The 17,607-nt window shown below is 45.9% G+C and overlaps 1 protein-coding gene across 33 annotated transcripts in view; it reads left to right on the forward strand.

Moving 5' to 3' along the window:
- TCF7L2 (transcription factor 7 like 2) overlaps positions 1 to 17,607 on the forward strand; it is a 197,851-nt gene that overhangs the window by 110,236 nt on the left and 70,008 nt on the right. For 10 of the 33 annotated variants that reach the window (XM_033421014.2, XM_033421021.2, XM_033421017.2 and 7 more), the window contains one exon: positions 14,450 to 14,593. The exons of 20 other annotated variants lie outside the window; for them this stretch is intronic. In XM_033421014.2, the coding sequence (XP_033276905.1) occupies positions 14,450 to 14,593 (144 nt within the window). The remainder of the gene's footprint in view (positions 1 to 14,449; positions 14,594 to 17,607) is intronic. 3 more of the 33 variants (XM_033421018.2, XM_033420998.2, XM_004265830.3) reach the window with 1 other exon arrangement.

Consider the following 17,607-nt stretch of genomic DNA (forward strand, 5'->3'; position numbering starts at 1 on the left):
TTTTAAGGTAGATAACATTGTTAGCTCCGTACCAGTAGCTTGAGTCTCAAGCAGGTTAATAGCTTATCCAGATACTTTCTAAAGACCTTCCAGATTATCTTTACTTTTAGTCCAGGAGACACCATTTAAAACTGACTCAGCCAGAAGAGGATGAAAGCCCCATGTTTGCGATGGCTAAACTTTTTGTTTTAACGATAGTTTTATTGAGAAATAATTCACATACCATACAGTTCACCCATTGAAAGTGTACAGTTCAATGGTCGTAGTATATTCAGAGTTTGCTGCCATCACCACGATCAGTTGCAGAATATTTTCATCACCTCCCTCCAGAACCCCTGTCCCCATGAGCAGCCACTCCCCATTCCCCCCAGTTCCTCCCAGTCCTAGGCAACTGCTACTGTATTTTTTGTCTCTGTGGATTTGCCTCTTCTGGACATATTGGATAAATGGAATCATACACCTCATGGTCTGGTTCCTTTCACTTAGTAAAGTGAGGGACTTATGATGGAAACTTGCCCAAGGTGGCCTCTTCGCCTCAGCCTTCTGGAGGTCAGTGTCCTTTTGCTTCCCTCAACTCTGCCTCACTCCCCTATTTGCTACAAGAAGCCGGAAGATAGAAACACTCGAGAGGTCGTCGTGAGGACAGACGAGCATGCTGGAATATTAGTAGTGGAACGCTTGGTGGGTTAGTTCTGGACCCGGGACCCATGGATTCCTCCCTCTTATTGCCTGGTGGCGACTCCAGTGTTGGTGGGGAGAGGGTTAAACGCTGTCTCCCTCAACTTCACCTCCAGGGGGAATTCCTGCTTTGAGGGTACACTGGGCCGCAGAAGCTTGAGTATCTGTCTTTTGTGATGTTGGAACAGACGTGGAGATAGGGTACCGATTCCCTTGGTGCTAAGAGGGGCTCCAGGGGAGTTTCAGGAAACCTTTCCTTTTCTGTATTCTCACCCCCAGGCCCCCCCCCCCCCCCCCCCCCGGCTTTTCTCCCCTGGTTCACACATCGGAGGGAGGAATCTTTTACCTTTTCTGTTCCCGGGGGGGGGGGCAGCTGCAAGGAATGTTATCAGTGTTGGGACTGGGCACGGGTCCAAACCTTGTCGGTGCCCGAGGTGCCCGAGCTGAAACTGAAGCTGAGCCCGAGACGGCAGAGCCTGCCACGGAGATTTGTCCTCGGCAGCCCGGGGCGTCAGCGACCCCAACAGCGGGGATGGTGCAAACCCCTTCAGGCAGGTCACACGGGTGCAGATCCCCGGAAGACTGCCATGCCATCCCAGATGACTGGGCTCCTCTGGGTTGGGGGCCGGCCTGGGGCTCTGTGGGTGCTGGAGGAAGCAGAGTCGGGGCGCCCCATCTTCAGTCACGCGCCCCAGGGAGAGTGGCTGTTCAGACAACTTGCTGTTAATAAATGGGGAAAGTGCCTTCCAGATGACGCACTCGCTTATACACTCCTTAGATAAGAGGAGCCGATACCTATGTTATTCACGCTTGGAAGACTGGCAGTGGAAACTGAGAAGTTTTTATTTGCAGTGACTTGGTGGGAGCTCATAGCTTGGTTCTTGCCTTGATCTCTGGCTAGCTCTTGTTTCTTGTCTGCCTTTTTTTTTTTTTTTTTGCGGTACGTGGGCCTCTCACTGCTGTGGCCTCTCCCGCTGCGGAGCACAGGCTCCGGACGCGCAGGCTCAGCGGCCATGGCTCATGGGCCCAGCCACTCTGCGGCATGTGGGATCCTCCCGGACCGGGACACGAACCTATGTCCCCTGCATCAGCAGGCAGACTCTCAACCACTGCGCCACCAGGGAAGCCCTCTTGTCTGCCTTTTGGGGCGAAGAGAAACAAGATGCAGGGTGCTTCCCTGCATACATCATGGTAATGATATGGGGGTTGGCACTGGGTCTGAGATGTTTCTGGCGTGTTAGATAAAAACGCGGAGACCAGGCTTCTCGAGGCGGCCTAATGAATTCAGGTGCTAAGTGCTGAGTGATGAACCTGGATGCTGAACTAGAGTCAGTACACCGCTCATGTCCACGAGGCCACCAGGATGCCGGAGACTGGCTGTGTTTCCATAGGGCAGAGCCTGGTGGCCTGGCGTGAGATGGGAGAGCGCGGCGCGCACCCACTGCACCTGGGTGGATCTCTGTGTCTTTCAAGCAGGTGTCTTTCCAGTCTAGAACTCGGACAGCAGGCAGAGTTCCTGGGCCCCCTTCCTGCTCGGGGTCTGTAGAGAAAGAACCATCGAGTTGTCATTGGGTGAGTGTCAACCCTGGAAACCTAGCTTTTGATGATCACGAGAGGGTTTGGATTTAAATGGGTCACAGGATGTTCTGGACTCTTCCCTGCGGAGCTGCTTCCCGCTCCCATTTTTATTCTTGCAAGCCTTTCCAACCTGTTGGCCTCGGCGTGAGTCACTTAGCCAGACTGCCGCCCATCCCCGTGGCCTGGATGGCTCCCAGCGGGCGTTGCTGGCACGACGTCCAGAAAACAAACCACACCCCGGGAATGGTGATGCATCGCAGCGTTTCTCCGCTCTGGACAGGAGGCACCGGGGTCTTGAGATGGGTCTGGGGTTTGGCCCCCCTCCCTCTGGCACTGCTGTGACCTCTTGTGCTCGTGGCTGGTGAGCAGAGGAATGCTTTCCCGTGGCGGTTTCGAGCGCCGTCGGCAGGCTGACTAATCCACCAGAGGTCCGCGAGGGTGTTGATGCTGCCCGTCTCTTGCTTGAGCACAAACATCCTCTGGGATCTCGTAGATCCTCAGACTCACTTTATGCAGAACCTTCTGGATTTATGAATTAGACTTGGGCTCCATTTTGTATTTTGTTCTTTGGATTCTTTCATTAAGGAGATCAGAGATAAAAATCTCATTGTTTTGCCGTCTGGCTACCAATAGACTCCCCCCACTCTGAAGAGGGAGTACTTTGGGTTTTCTTGAGCGACTGGGGTATCTATTATAGATCAGCAGATTACTACAGCTCTGTGGTTTTAAAGAGACCAAAACATACTGGGGACCATGCCCACCCCGCCTTTAGACACATACTAATCTTGCTAGTACTGTCCCTTCATTTGTGAATGACAGTATTAGGGACGCTTAAAAGAGTTGCAGGGCACTATGGGACCTTGGCACACAGTTGAAGGCTACACACTAGTCACTGGGGAGGCTCAGGGGGATGTTTACAGTATCATCATATTTTTCTGGGTTTCCGAAACTGATCGCTGTTGGAGGATTTGGATGAAGGTTGGCTGATTTTGTTGTTGCTGCCGGCTGCTGCTGTGATCTGGGTACCTTTTCAAGCTAGGGCCTCTGCATCCGTCCATGTCATAGGAGAATTTTCAGGCCAGTTATCTTTAACTCATTGGTTCTCAGCTGGGGTGGTTTTGCTCTCCAGGAGACGTTTGGCAACGTCTGGATGCATTTTTGGTTGTCGCAGCTGGGCAGGGGATGCTAGTGTCATCTAGTGGGTAGAGCCCAGAGGTACTGCTAGGGTAGCCTCCCCCCCACCCCCTCCGCATCACAGAGAATTATCAAAATGTCAGTAGGGCTGAGGTTGAGAAGTCCTGCTTTAACGTGAGTGTTTGAGCAACCATCCCTCTGTTATTCCTGAAACTAAAGAACAGTCTAAGGACTAAGAAAGAATATTTTAAAATGAATGACATCCCAATTTGCCAATGTGTGTTTTAAGTTGTCTTTTTTTTGGCCAATGACTTTATGTACTTAAAAAATACCTTAGTGGTTTACTAGAGTATTTTTCAAAAAAAAAAAATAAAGAAAAAAAGAAATGGTTAAAACTACACAAACATGATGATTTAAAAGTTAGTAGCTTCTCATGCTTCCAAAAGTCTGTGATGCAGAGAAAAGCCCCTGTGAGCTGTGTTTTGTTTGCTGTGCTCCAGCAACGGGTTTTGATGGTCCCTGGTTAGTCGAATAGATGATGTGAAGTCGTCATATTTGCATTTGTCAAAACCCACTAGTTTCCCACTCACCTAATATTTTCTCTCCATCCCCCCCCCCCTTTTTTTTTTTTTAATTTAAGTGCAAGACCCAACCAAATCATCTTGTTTCTCCTGGAATACTAAAAGTTTTTTTTTTTTTTTTTTTTTAAGGTATAGCTCCAGATTACCTTCTAGAGTTCACATTCTGCTTTCTAAATCCTATTCTTAAAAGGAGCCGTACATATGATGTATGAACAGTACATCATAAATTTCATGGCTCCTCCATAACATTTCTGGGGAAGTAAATGAAAGGTGTAAATTAAGAAAAGCAAGTGTTTGTGATTCCCACTTTAACCTTCTGTTATGTTAAATGGCTTTGTCGAAGAGGGCTGTCATTGCTTTTGAAAACTTGGGAAAATCCACAGCAAGCTGTGCTATTAGTTGCCTTTGGGACCGCAAGATGTTTGATGTGAAAATTATATGGCCACATCTAATTGGGTATATTTTCACCCCACCAGATACCAACTTGAGATGACTCCTCCTCCTGCCCTGCTTTTTTAGCTCAATTGTTTAACCTGAATTTCATGCTATTGAGAGTTGCATTCCAGTAATCCAAGTGCTATTTTTCAGTGTCTTTTGTTCAGTAGCATGTCTGCATGACCGAACCATATACATTTCTAGACATCTGGCAAGAGCTGGATATTAATCCCTCCCTGATTGGGGGAACGGTAAGACCTATGACTTCTCCATAATTCACACTCCTCCTTGTGCCCTGTGGAAACCTAGCCAGTCAGTGGAAAGAAAACAGAAGGTCTCTGGACCTCTGCTTCCTGTGAAATGGGAATGATAATTCTTATCCTGCCTGTTTCCCAGAGTTGTGTATTCGTTTCAAATAAAATGTGCTCAGAATTCAAATAGAAAGCAGTTAGAGATACGATAATGGTGGTTAGACCAACTGAAACTTCAGAATTTTTTAAAAATTAGTTTATTCACGTACTATGCAGTTCACCCATTTAAAGTGTACACGTTAATGATTTTTAGTGTATTTGCAGAGTTGCAACCATCACCACAATCAAGTTTAGAACATTTTATCACCTCCAGAAGAAACTCCATACCCATTAGCTGTCACTCCCCATTTCCCCCAACTCATCCCCCATTCCCCATCTATTCTCTGTCTCTGTGGATTTGTCTGTTGTAGACATTTTGCGTAAATGGAATCATACAATATGTGGTCTTTGGGGACTGGCTTCTATCACTTAGCTTAGTGTTTTCAAGATTCATCCATGTTGTGGCGTCTGTCACTATTTCATTACTTTTTTTATAGCCAAATAGTATTCCATTGTGTGGATAGATCACATTTTATTGATCCATTTATCAGTTGATGGTAAACGTCAGAATTTTAAAAATATTAATCTAGACCGTATTTAATTGTTGAAATTATCCCTTTCCTTTTTATCGGAAGTTAAGTGCTCTTATGATAAATACTGTTACAAGGCAAAGATTTCCAAGTCTGTGAGTGGTCTGCGTATTTGAAGACATACTTAACCTCCTCAGACTCTGCTTGGAACCAAACATTGGATAAAGATGACTTCAGAGTTTGGGTCTCCCGGAGGCACTGAATGCGTTTAATCTATGGAAGTAGTAACTATTGCTAGTAAGTTTTTCTGTATGTTGACCAAGGATTAAGATTTTATCTCCAGTGACTCACACTTGTTCCTGATAGCCGCTATCTCCTTTTTCTTTATTTTCTCCTCAGGTGGTAATGACTCAAATGGCATCCACCTAAGACTGTGATGAGAAGAGGTCTAGGGAGTCTGTTTGTTTTATATTTGGTTTGCTTTTTTGTTACTGCTTTGGTTTGTTAGTTTTACCTGTTGTAAATATTAAGAAGCCCAGGTATGTTGACACTCTGGAGATAGGAAAATTCATCTTGTCCCGATTTGCTGCACTGGCTCGCGTCTGCACTGTGGTTGATTTGATGTGGCCGAAGGTGGAATTTCTCTGTTCAGGGTGGTGGGCCCAGCCTGGGTCAGCCGCTTGGTCATCAGTTCCGATCACTACCCTCCAGGACTGTCTTTGGCATTCATGTCCCTTAAGTACTTTGAGGGGAAACGTTTCAGGGCACACGTGAGTTTTTTTCTTTATTGGCTGCACATGTGAGCCATATGAAGATGATTTTCACTCCAAGAAACCTGAATAGTCTTTAAGAGAACTCTGAAAACTAGGTGTTCCCTCAGAGCCATCTCAGTGAGAATATGTGAGTGATTTTTCTGGGCCTGACTACACGTTAGCAGGGCCCATCCATTTAGTGGTGAGAAGAAATGGGAGCAGGATGGGATTGACTCCTTCAGCTTATGGGTGTACTGTCTCTGTTGCCTTCTGCACGCACACACACACACACACACACACACACACACACACAATTTAGGATTTTTTTTTCTCTCTCAAGGTTCTCTTTATTAAAAATATAAGTATTCGGGGTAGAAGAATAGCCAACAACTTGGGTGGCATGGGATAATTTGTCTCATCCCCTTATCTTTTATCCTGTGGCTCCAACTCTCCCTTTCAAGCTGAGAAACCCCGAATACCATAGTCCTGAGAGAATTCATCACCCCCATCCAGGCAGGACCCGTTATGGTGTCCCAGGTGTGTGCCCAGTGACAATAGTGGCGGCCGCTCAAGTTATGAAATTAACAATAGTGTGATTCGTTCTGGGGATGACAGCTGGGGGATGACTGTCATTCTGGAACCAGGGATGTTAGAGAATGGAGCTGGCAAGCCTCTCCCCAAATTCTCATGTACCTTCCCGTTCTGAATGAGATGGTGTCAAGAGTGGTCCTGCCTGTGGGCATCCTTTTTTTTTTTTTCTGTGTGTTTTTTTGAATTTTATTTTTTTATACAGCAGGTTCTTTTACATATTGGTGTATATATGTCAATCCCAATCTCCCAATTCATCACCCCCCTCCCCCTTCGCCACTTTCCCCCCTTGGTGTCCATACGTTTGTTCTCTACATCTGTGTCCCTATTTCTGCCATGCAAACCGGTTCATCTGTACCATTTTTCTAGGTTCCACATATCGTCCATTGTTTTTGAATATTTATAACCTTATATCCTTGCAGTGTGAGTCCCTCTTTCATGATGTTTGGGGAGAACTTTTTTTTCAAATTATTTCAATTCAGTAAGTTTTTACGCCATTAGTATAATGCATTTCAGCCAAAATGGTTTGTTTTTTCATAAACGCTGAGAAGGTTTAAATAACATTTTCTCGTCAGTTAGCCGTCATTTGCGCAGTTATTGCACCATGAAGACCCTCTGGAGTTTGATGTTGTCAGGAAACATATTAGCAGAAAATAGTATGTTATTATCTAATGCTAATAATTGGTGAGTAGAAATGAGAAGAGAAGACATTTAATTGGGGCTCCTGTGGCTAACAAGATGTGAATTATAAAAACATTTCCAGGAGAAGTTCCAGGGTTTGTCTAGAAACCTGTTATTTGCATTTTAAAACATTTGGTCCCCATTGATCTGAGAGGAGGGTGCTGTTGATCTCCACTGCTTTTTCAGAGCAAAGCACTCTAAATTCCCTGAGTAGTAACTAGCTCCCCAGGCACACCTGGTCTCTGTGTCGTCTTTACAACCTCTCAGCTCCATTTCTGGGTGCTTTTTTTTTTTGTCTTTCTGTAGGCGATATGTTGGTTTTTAAAGAGAGGATTACCAAGTACACATCACCAATCCCAATCAGACTCTCTCCCCCTCTTGGTCCCTTGATTCTGCGCAGTGCTGTTCATGGCCCCCAGGGGCGTCATATGGACCCACATCCCTTCCCGGAGGCTTTCCTGGGAGGAGGAGCTGTCCTTTGGCAAAAATCTCATTAACAGCACGATATTACATTTATTTATTAGCTGGATTCACAGTGGACCTGAGCTTCTGCCTCCAATTCTTCCATAGGGGTCCTCTGCCCACACGTGTGAATCAGCTCCTGTTCTCTCAAAGTAATGGATGAGCATGGTTTTTCATGAGCTTGTTGGCATTTTGCTTGTCTGGAAAGATTACACTGTTAATCTCTCAGTTCCATATGCAAATAATGGAGATGGAGGTTGCAGGGAAAAGCTTCACTTTTCTACCTGCTTGAGGTCTCCACGGAACCTCATCATTGTCTGAGGAAACAGATGGGAAAGATGCACTGGTGCTCTGCTAGTGTATGGGTGTCCAAGGAATGAGGTTGGCCGTAGAAAGGATTTCGTTTAGTGTTCCAGCGATGTCTATTAGAACTTCATTTATTTTTTGCATGCCTTAGCTAAATTCCCAATATTAAGGTTAGCTATTTCACATTATCACCACCCCAGAAAGCCTTGCCTTCACTTAAAGTCAATTAATTTAGTTAATTTGACATAACTAATAATTTAGTCAATTAAGTCAGTTAATTTAGTGTTGATGTCAGCTAAAAAATAAAAGCATGTCCTTTATTCAAAATTACTCAAGTAACTTTTTTTAAAACTTTATCCCCAGTTCTTCAAAAGATATTTTTTCTTTTCTTTTTTTTTCAAAAGATATTTTATATGACTTTTCCTTCATTGTTTATACCATAATTAAAAAGTATGTTTTATTTTCAACTTCTTGAGAAGTATTTTTTTCCCCAGAAAACAAAAGTTGGCAACATTTTCTTTAAACTAATAAACACCTTTTGAAATGATGCTACAAATTCCCGTTTGTTATACCTTATTGCTAAAATATTTTTCCTTGGCCATGTAGATATTTTATCTGGTAAAAGAAAGCTTTTGCTCCTTGAATATAACTTTCTTCAGTAAATATCGCCTCTTATGTAATGGCCACGTCTAGATATCCAGGCACGTTGGATTTGTACTGAGAGCGATTGGAGGACTTGATTGTATCCCCCGCCTCTACGTTTTGCTCGCCCTGCAGCATTGGAGCACGCTGGAGGGTGAACAGGGCCCTCACAAGTCATCTAGCAGCTGGCACCCTCACGTGACTTGACAAACTGAGCCCGAGAAGTACAGGGCGCACAGCTAGTTGGTGGGAAGTGGCAGTGACAGTGAGGCCCCACATCTGTCTCTCCGCTGAGACTGAGGAAGAGGTGAACTGTGCTTTGCAAAAGGCTAGGCTAAGGGTTGACTTAACATCGGCTCCTTTTGTGTTCATTCTGTTTGGATCCTGGTCTCTCTCTCACTAAGATGAGGTCCTCAATGGCCAAGGCAGACTTTATTTCTACATCCCTTGAGTGTAGGGGTGATGATTACGTTTCACCACATGCCAGCTCTGAGCAGGGTGGCCAGGTGATACTGACACGGGTAAGGGAAGAGGGAGCTGCTGTAGGTGAGCCGGGTACTTGCCATTCCTGACTGCAGGCCACTGTCTTCCATATTGGAGGATACCCGCCTATCTCTGTATGCACACAGGTGTTCAGTGTGTACACACACACGCACCACACATAGACTCTCACACCTTGTCACTCACACACACTCACATTTTGGAAAAATAATCATGAAAAATAATGTTGCACACATTTGCCACGTCTGTGATGGTATCCTGTTTTGGGGAAAAACTGGCTTCACCTTTAATGACAAAAATGGTAGCTTGCCTGGAGCCGTGATGCCAGTTTTTTTGCATCTGTGTTGTTTGGCAAGATCTTTCAAACGTAAGTAGTTCCCACCAGAGTTAACTTACCTTCAGAGGTGGTAATTATTGATGGACTCAAAGCTAGATCAGCATGACCTGTAGACCTGAAATCTCTTTTCGAGGTTATGTACGTGTGTGTGGGCTCTGGTTGGTTGGTTGGATGGATGGCTGGCTGCCTGCTGTTGCTTATTTGTTTTGGTGTCCTTGTTTGTACACACATGTGCGTGTGTATGTGAGTAAATGATAAAGAGATAAGAGGTTTTTGCCCTCCCTCCAATTTTTAAAAAATTGTCATTTTACTAGTTTGCTTCTTCAGTGGAAGGGCGCTTGCCCACGTCCTTCTCTCAAATGGATTTCTTATCCCTCCGAAGATGCTGCAGTTTCAGAATAAAACTCGTCCATGTTATGCATAGAACCCCTATCTCCTAGTTTTTAAAACCTGGGTTTTGGTTTGTTCTTTTCTAGCTGTGTCGTCCTGGGTAGGTCCTAGTTTTATGCCTAGACTTAGAGATTTTAAAAAATCATAAGGAATTCAATTCCATGATTTCTAAGACCCATTCCATTTCACAATTCTGATATCTTTGAGAGACCCACAAATAATCCTTTCCCTCTTGCTTGGGGGGAGAAAACATATAAAAACACAACCCCAAATATATTAGGGTTCTCCAGAGAAACAGAACCAATAGGAGATAGATAGACAGACAGACAGACAAGTAGAAAAAGAGACTGATGGTCAGGAACTGGCTCATGCAGTTAGGAAGACCAACGAGCCCGTAGAACTGCAGCTGGTGAGCTGGAGACCCAGGAGAGTTTATGGTGTAGCTGTAGTTGAAGTCTGGAGGCCTGAGAATCAAACGAGCTGATGGTATTAGTTCTGGTCCAAAGGCTGGCGGGCTTGAGACCCAGAAAGAGCCTATGTCTTAGTCCAATTCCGAAGGTAGGAAAAAAAAAAAAAAACCCCAGTGTCCCAGCTCAAAGGCAGTTGGGCAGGCAGAGTTCTCCCTTATTTGGGGGAGGAACAGCCTTTTGTTCCCATTCAGGCCTTCAACAGATTGGATGAGGCCCACCCACATTCGTAAGGGCATTCAGTTTTACTCATTCTACCAATTTTAACTCATCCAAAACACGGAAATGCTCAGAATAATGTTTGACCAAATATCTGGGCACCCCGTGGCCCAGTCAAGTTGACGTATAAAGTTAACAATCACACCAAACTTTACAGAAACAAAATTGAAAGCTTTTGCCTTTTTCTTCCTGCCCTAAGAGGTGGGTTTAGAATTCTCCCAACAGCTCTTGGCTGTTGGCCAAATTTGGTCAGAATAACAAATTTCATAGAAAATCTTTATTTCTGGAGGCTTTAGTATATTTAAGGGTTTTGGTTTTTAAATGCTTTTCAGCTCCTCCTATATTCTTTTCTTTTGTGTTTATTTTTCCTGGCAGAGCAATTTGTACTTTCTGGCTCGTTGGTTTCCATTCTGTTGCATTAACATTTGAATATTGCCCAGCCACCTGTTGAAGGCGGCTATAAGCTCATAAAGAAACCAAATAGTAGAATATTCAACTAGTGCTCTAACTTCTTAGTGGTACACCTTGATTCTGCTCCATGCGGCCACGTCCAGAACTGGTCAACACCCCATGTCCTCAGGGGTCAAGCCATCAGAGAAAATGAAACCTGCCATGTCTGTCTTGACATGGTACAGCCTCAACTTCTGGAGACCACATCTTAATAGAGTCAGTCAGTGTAGCTGGTGGCTTCAGAGGCACTAGAGGAGGAGGGCCAAGTGACAGTTCTAGCAGGTGTGTGGTTTCTCAAGGCTACCACCCCCATCCCAGAGACTGGCCACAAGCCACATTCATTCTTATTTTGAAAAGTACTAGACACTTACTCCAATATATTGCCTTGTAATAATCCCCGCATCATGCCTGGAGCATGAAACTTGCGGGGCCTTCATTTACTTTTCCTGGAGCGTCTCCAGTTTTTTCCACGTTACTGCTTGATGTGTGGATGGACGATTATCAAGGTCATTCTAAGGCAACTAGAATTCTCCGGTCAGGGTGCCCTTCTCTCTCCTCAAACCCAGCCCAAACTGGCCTAAGGAAAATGAGTGTATTGACCCATAATTGAAAAGTATACAGGTAGCGTGGCTGGATCCGGGGGCCCATATGCCAGGACATCATTTCCTTCCAGCTCTTGACTCTGCTCTCCTCCAGGTTGACTTCATTGCACGGAAGCAGGTTTGAGTCCAGAGAGACTTTATCTTCCCCACAATTCTGAATCGGTGGCTGGGTAAGGGGGTGTGATGTGCTGAGTGCATTTGGACCGTGTACACCTACCCCTCCGTGCAGGTCGGGATAGGGTCCACTCTACCCAGACTGTATGGCTTGAGAGTTAGGGTGGTACCTGCTGTGTAATTCAGGGCACTGTTACCAGAAAAAGCATGAATAGATGCTGAGCAGAAAACTTGGCAGACATCTGCCTTCATAATCTTTAGGATGTGTTGAAGAGTCTTAGATTTGGTAGGGAAAGGCTCAGCTAGAGTTTTGTCGTGGAACAAAAGGATTTGGTATTTGTATATACATTTGGATCTGTTTATGAGACATCTTATAGCCCCCAGATTTGAATTGGCTTATAAGACCTCATATTATGTAAAAAGATTAGAAATGAATAATTAAGGAAATTAGAATAAAGAGCAAAGCAGGGTAGACCCCTAGGATAAGATGGGGGTAAGGTTAATCTCACAAATTTCAAAGCTGGTAGATCCTACAGTATTGGTAGGAGTGACCTGCAGATTTGGCTCTGAGGTTCCCAGGAATGGAAGAGTATCTAGATCCTATACAGAGGTGTGCGTGTGTGTGTGTGTGTGCACGCACGTGCCCATGAGCATAACAAGCCTGTGTGCAAGCCCCTGTGGGAGTACAGGCCCTAAGGAAAGGCCATGGGAAGATAATAAAGAGAATGTGGTCTGTGGTAACCTTAGATACATTTCTTTTACAAACTCCTGGGGTGCTTGCCCTCGGGAACCTTGCCTCTTTGCTCTCAGCATTGTGTTAGGAAACAGAATAAGCAGACAAGGATTGAAACCCCCATATTGCTGGGTTCCCTTCAGGAACAATTGGAGGGCTAAACCATGGCCCCTTTGGTGGGAGGCAGTTAAGATGAGTCACGGCTGCGACAAGGCAGAATAGGAGGACCTTGGTTGTCAAGCTGGGCTAATCTTGAAAATGGACTCATGATTGCCCAGTGACTCACATTCCTGTTTACAAACGAGCCCCGTGGAGAAATGCAGAGTGGGAGGCTCTGCTTCCTGGGTGGAGACCAGAGACCTCCAGGGATGGGCAACCAGTGCTTCCTCTGGGGCTTCGGCTGCCCTTCCTGGGAGCAGAGCTTGGGGCTCCCGGCAGTGGTGACTTTAAAAGTCCAGCCACGGGGACAGTTGCAAGCAGCAAGGGCCCTAGAGTAGCACCAGTTTGCAGGAGATGTGGCTTCTTCTCAATTTGGGTGTTCACATGGCTTTCGGCTGGTTTTAATCCACCTGGATAAGCCCCCACCTCCCCCATCGGAGGACCAGGTTATATGGGAACCATGTAAGTTATTCTAGAAACGTGGCTGCTGTTCTGTAGATTTGTCCGTATTTCCATTGCTTCCCTAACTCCTAGAGTCTTTGGTACCCACTATGCTCATCCTGCTATTCAGTGAATAGCAGAACATAAGATATCGGATATTGTGCTCAATCTCATGTTCTTAATCCTGAATTCTATTATGTGGGATTAAAAAGGGTGAAAAATTTGTTCATGGGCTTTTCCTTCACAAAAAACTTTTTAAAAACTAGAGTGGAGAAGTTTTTAAACTTCTTACAAGGCAGATAAACTTCATTGTAAAGGAAGACATAATCCTTTGCAATGAACACAAAAGGCATAGATCTTTTCTTTCTTTTTTCTTTTTTTAAAGGCGATTAGAATGATATTTCCTTGTTGTGAAATAGCCCTTCTTGGACCCCACGTCGCTCTTAACACCCCTCAATTCTCTACCCCATTTACAGAGCAATAGTCAACATCTGGACAGGCAAATGCATCCACATAGCACCACCATGAGTTGACTGAGACCTGGTCCAGGTCCCCCCCTCCCTCGCCATTTACTAGCTGTGTGACCTTGGGCATGCTCCTTAACGTCTCTGAGTCAGTTTCCTTGTCTGTAAAATGGGCACGACAGTAGTACCTACCTCACAGGGTGGTTGTGAGGAATAGCGGAATAATATGAACATTCCTGTCCAGAACCCCAGAGAAGCAGCGCTCATCGTAGGGCTCCAGCTGGGTTGAAGTGCAGTAGAGCACGTACTTCCTGAGCCCTCAGGGTGTGAGCTGCCAGATCTCTCAAGGGGTCCAGATATGTCAGTGTAGTTGCTGCTCTCAAAAAGACGGCAGCCTGGCAGAGGGAAAGGTATTAAGACAGCTCCCCAGACAGCTCTAGCATTGCGTGGAACCCTATACAATTGCAGTTTTGTAGGGTAGAAATAGCAGCAATATCACATGGTTTAAACTAATGGAAGATTCAGTAAGGTAAGTTGAGAGAGAGAAAATGCTAGCCAGCGGGCTTCTCAGAGGAAGGAGTGGCGTGTCCCTAGGGGGAACGATGGGCAAGGGTGGGCTCAGCGGGAAGGGATGCATCAGAAAGGCTGCTAAGAGGAGGTTGTGTTGAAGATGTCGCTGGCCAGCAGGGAGGTGGAAGAGTTCTGGGTTCGTGCGGGGAACCATGATCCTCCCCGCTTGGAGTTTGGAGAGAAGCGGGGGTAGGACAGGAAGTCAGGCTGGGGGCTGTGAATGCCTTGCTGACTGCGCCCCGCCTCCCTCCCGAGCCTCACTCTGTTCCCCTTTCTTCCTGGCAGCAGTGCCCCCTCCCTTGCTGCACTCAGGGACATGACTGTCAGCACTTCTACCCCCCCTCAGACTTCACTGTCAGCACTCAAGTCTTCAGGGACATGAAAAGGAGCCATTCCTTACAAAAGGTTGGGGAGCCCTGGTGTTTGGAGGTAGGTCTCGGAGCAGAATGACGGTATGAGATGAGCGGACTCTGAACTGAAACCACCCATCCAAAGTTTACCTCCCGCTAGGGCAGTGCCCACCGCCGTGGTCCCCAGTTCCCGTCACATCGCTGTCACTTCGGGTGCCATAATGTCTGGGTGTGCTGACCACGGATAGGTTTATCATAGCCATAAAAATGCCAGCTTACCAGGACAGGGTATAGAGGGAGGTGGTCCCGCGAACCCGAGGCGCTGGGCTCCCAGTTAAAGCCACGTGGTCCGGTGTCCCGCGGAGCTTCCGTGAGAATGATGAGCAACACGTTATCCCATTAAACTTGACCCCCAGGAAACAATTTCCTGGGACTCTTCAGAGCTTCCAGTGGAAGAGAAGTTATCACCTGAACTTTGTCTTTGTTCTTTAGAACTTACAGATTTTCTTTTAGAATTCAAGGTGCTGGGCAACGCCCGCCCTTCTGCAGTGGTATCTTCCTGAGGCAGCCCGTGAATGGCTTTGCTGGCAGATGTCACTCTCCAAGGACAGGAAGCGCGTTGTTAATTTCCTTTAAATAATTCAATACGATGTCAATACCCCACACTGCTCGGTGCTTGAGAGTGACAGTTCTCTTCAAATTTGTAGTCCCAAAGAATAAAGAACATCTAGAACATGCTTTCATCTTCAGAAAAGCACAAGTCAATGCAAATAAATTGTAAGGTAACTCTTTAGACTTAAAGAGCGAATGCTTGAGTACTAATGCTAGCTTTTAAGTTTTTTTAGAAAGAAAAGTGAATATTTAAGAGGCAATTAGTAAAGCCTCTGTCTTTGAAAAATACTTATTGTATCCCTACTGTGTGCTGGCTGCTGGGCTGCGTGTTAGGGCTGCAGGGACAGAACACAGCAGAGGCCTAGAATCGCAGGTAACGTGTACGTGCGTCTTGCCTTTGGAGAGGGAAAAGGCGGGTGAAATCATCTTTAAAAGCTTGTTCTGATCTAAAAAGTGGTAAATAGCCCTATGAGAGAACTAGAGACACAAAGAGAAACAAGTAGAAAAAGATATAAACACCCACGTTCTTTTTTACCTAGTTATAATCTCTTAATGTTTGGATGCAGTTCTTTCTAAAGTTAAAAATGTTTCGTAAAATCGGAATGGTACCTTACAGAGTTTTGTATTTTTCTTTTCACTGGGTTGCTCTTATACACCATAATGCGTTTTAATTCTGGTTAGTAACTTCACGCGTGGGTGTCTTGTGGAAATCTTCCTGTCTAATTGTTCCCCTCTGGCCAGATGTGACTGAAACTGAGGATGTAGTCTAGGGTCTTTTGACACCACATGCTCCTTCCCCTCTTCTGATGAGGACTGTGCCCGGATTACACGTGTCCCGTGCATGTGTACGGCCGTGTCTTTAACTGGCCTGGGTTGGACAGAGCTGTTGCACTTCTTTGCAGCAGCCCTGACCCGAAGGAGGCTTTTTCTCAGCAGCCACTCCTTGGTCTGGCTTTTAATAAGAGTCTCTGTTCATTCTGACTGTGGACGATAAGGCCATACCGATCATAGTTATTCCTCCACCAGGGCCTGGCAAATGGTAACTCATTAATCTTTGGTCAGAGTTATGAGGTAGATAAAAGAGAACCAGGCACCCATTCTGCGTTGAGGAAAATGAAACAGAAAGTCGGGGTTTCTTCCTTATAACTCAAGATCCACAGGCGCTGATTAGATCCCCGGCGCCAGTGACTATGCTCGTTTCTCAAGCTTTGCCCTCAGGACAGGGAAGCATCTCTTGGGGAAGTGCTAATACACCCAGCTTCCAGAATTGGGTCTAAATCCCTAAGTTGTGAATAGACCAGACACAGAGACACCACCGCTCGGGCTGTGTGACCTCGGGCAAGTTACCCAAGTGCTCTGTGCTTCAGTCTCCCCAAGATGACATGTGAGCTGTTGTGAGCATCAGTGGAGTTGAGGATATAAAGCGGGGGCTTGCTTGGCCAGAGGTGCTGGCGTGCTCGGTCTGGCGCAGACACCCAGCAGGATTCTGGAGGCATCGCACACTGGTAGTGTGTCCATGTGATGGGCTGGCCTCTGCTGGGGGCGGGGGCGGTATCTCAGTCGTGCTGCATGCTTTCCACGCACAGCTTGGGTGTGTTCGAGATGGTTCTGGGTAGCATAGTGGAAACCTTGCATGACCGGTGTCAGAACTAGGTTTGAGTCCAGCGTTCTCCCACCTCTGCCGGCAAGATGCTTCATCCCTCTGTGATGCGTCCCTGTGTCTGTTAAAAGGGGATGGTAGGGGAATCCCTGCCCAGCCTGCTTCACTGGGCACCTATCAGGATCTCTTGAAATACTGATCAAAGAGACTTTTAATACAGTGCTTCCTACGGCCCAGGCCCAGGCACTTCCGTAAGCGATTGTGTATATTAACTCGTCAAAACCTGACAACACCCCTAAGAGGAAGGTGCTGTGATTATTGCCATTTTGCAAATGAGCCACAGAGAGGTTAGGTAACTTGCTTAAGATCACAAAGGGGTGGAGCTCTAAAACTGCTGTTAATGAAAGACCCTGGCAAAATAGCCCCTGGTTTGGAGCCTTCTCCACCAATCATCTTCCACCTGCTAAAGGAGATTGGGTTAGGTCCTGTTCAACGCCCAGCCATCCCAGGAGCTGGGAGGAAACTTCTGGTTCAGGACATCCAGAGTCCAGTTTTTGCTTTTCAGGTACCATATCTAGAATACTGTCTACCCCATCCATACTTAACCTTCATTGTCCCTGCTCTCTCTTCCCTGTGATTCGGCTTGATTCTAACCCTTTAGAATCAAGGCTGTCTCCTCTAGGGAATTAAGGTTGGTAGACCAGTTGATTGATTAACTATGACTAAGAAAGTCAACGTCCACCTGGGCAGGCATGAGTCACTTCTTTCTAGTTAGCTATTCATGGCCATTTTAAAGCTCACCACACAAAGTCATTACACTGAGGCTATTACCATGTTTAATAGTGACAATAATAGGGCGTGACCCATGGCATAAATGCATT

Source organism: Orcinus orca, chromosome 14 (assembly GCF_937001465.1).
Source record: "Orcinus orca chromosome 14, mOrcOrc1.1, whole genome shotgun sequence".
In the NCBI taxonomy this organism is placed as follows: domain Eukaryota; kingdom Metazoa; phylum Chordata; class Mammalia; order Artiodactyla; family Delphinidae; genus Orcinus; species Orcinus orca.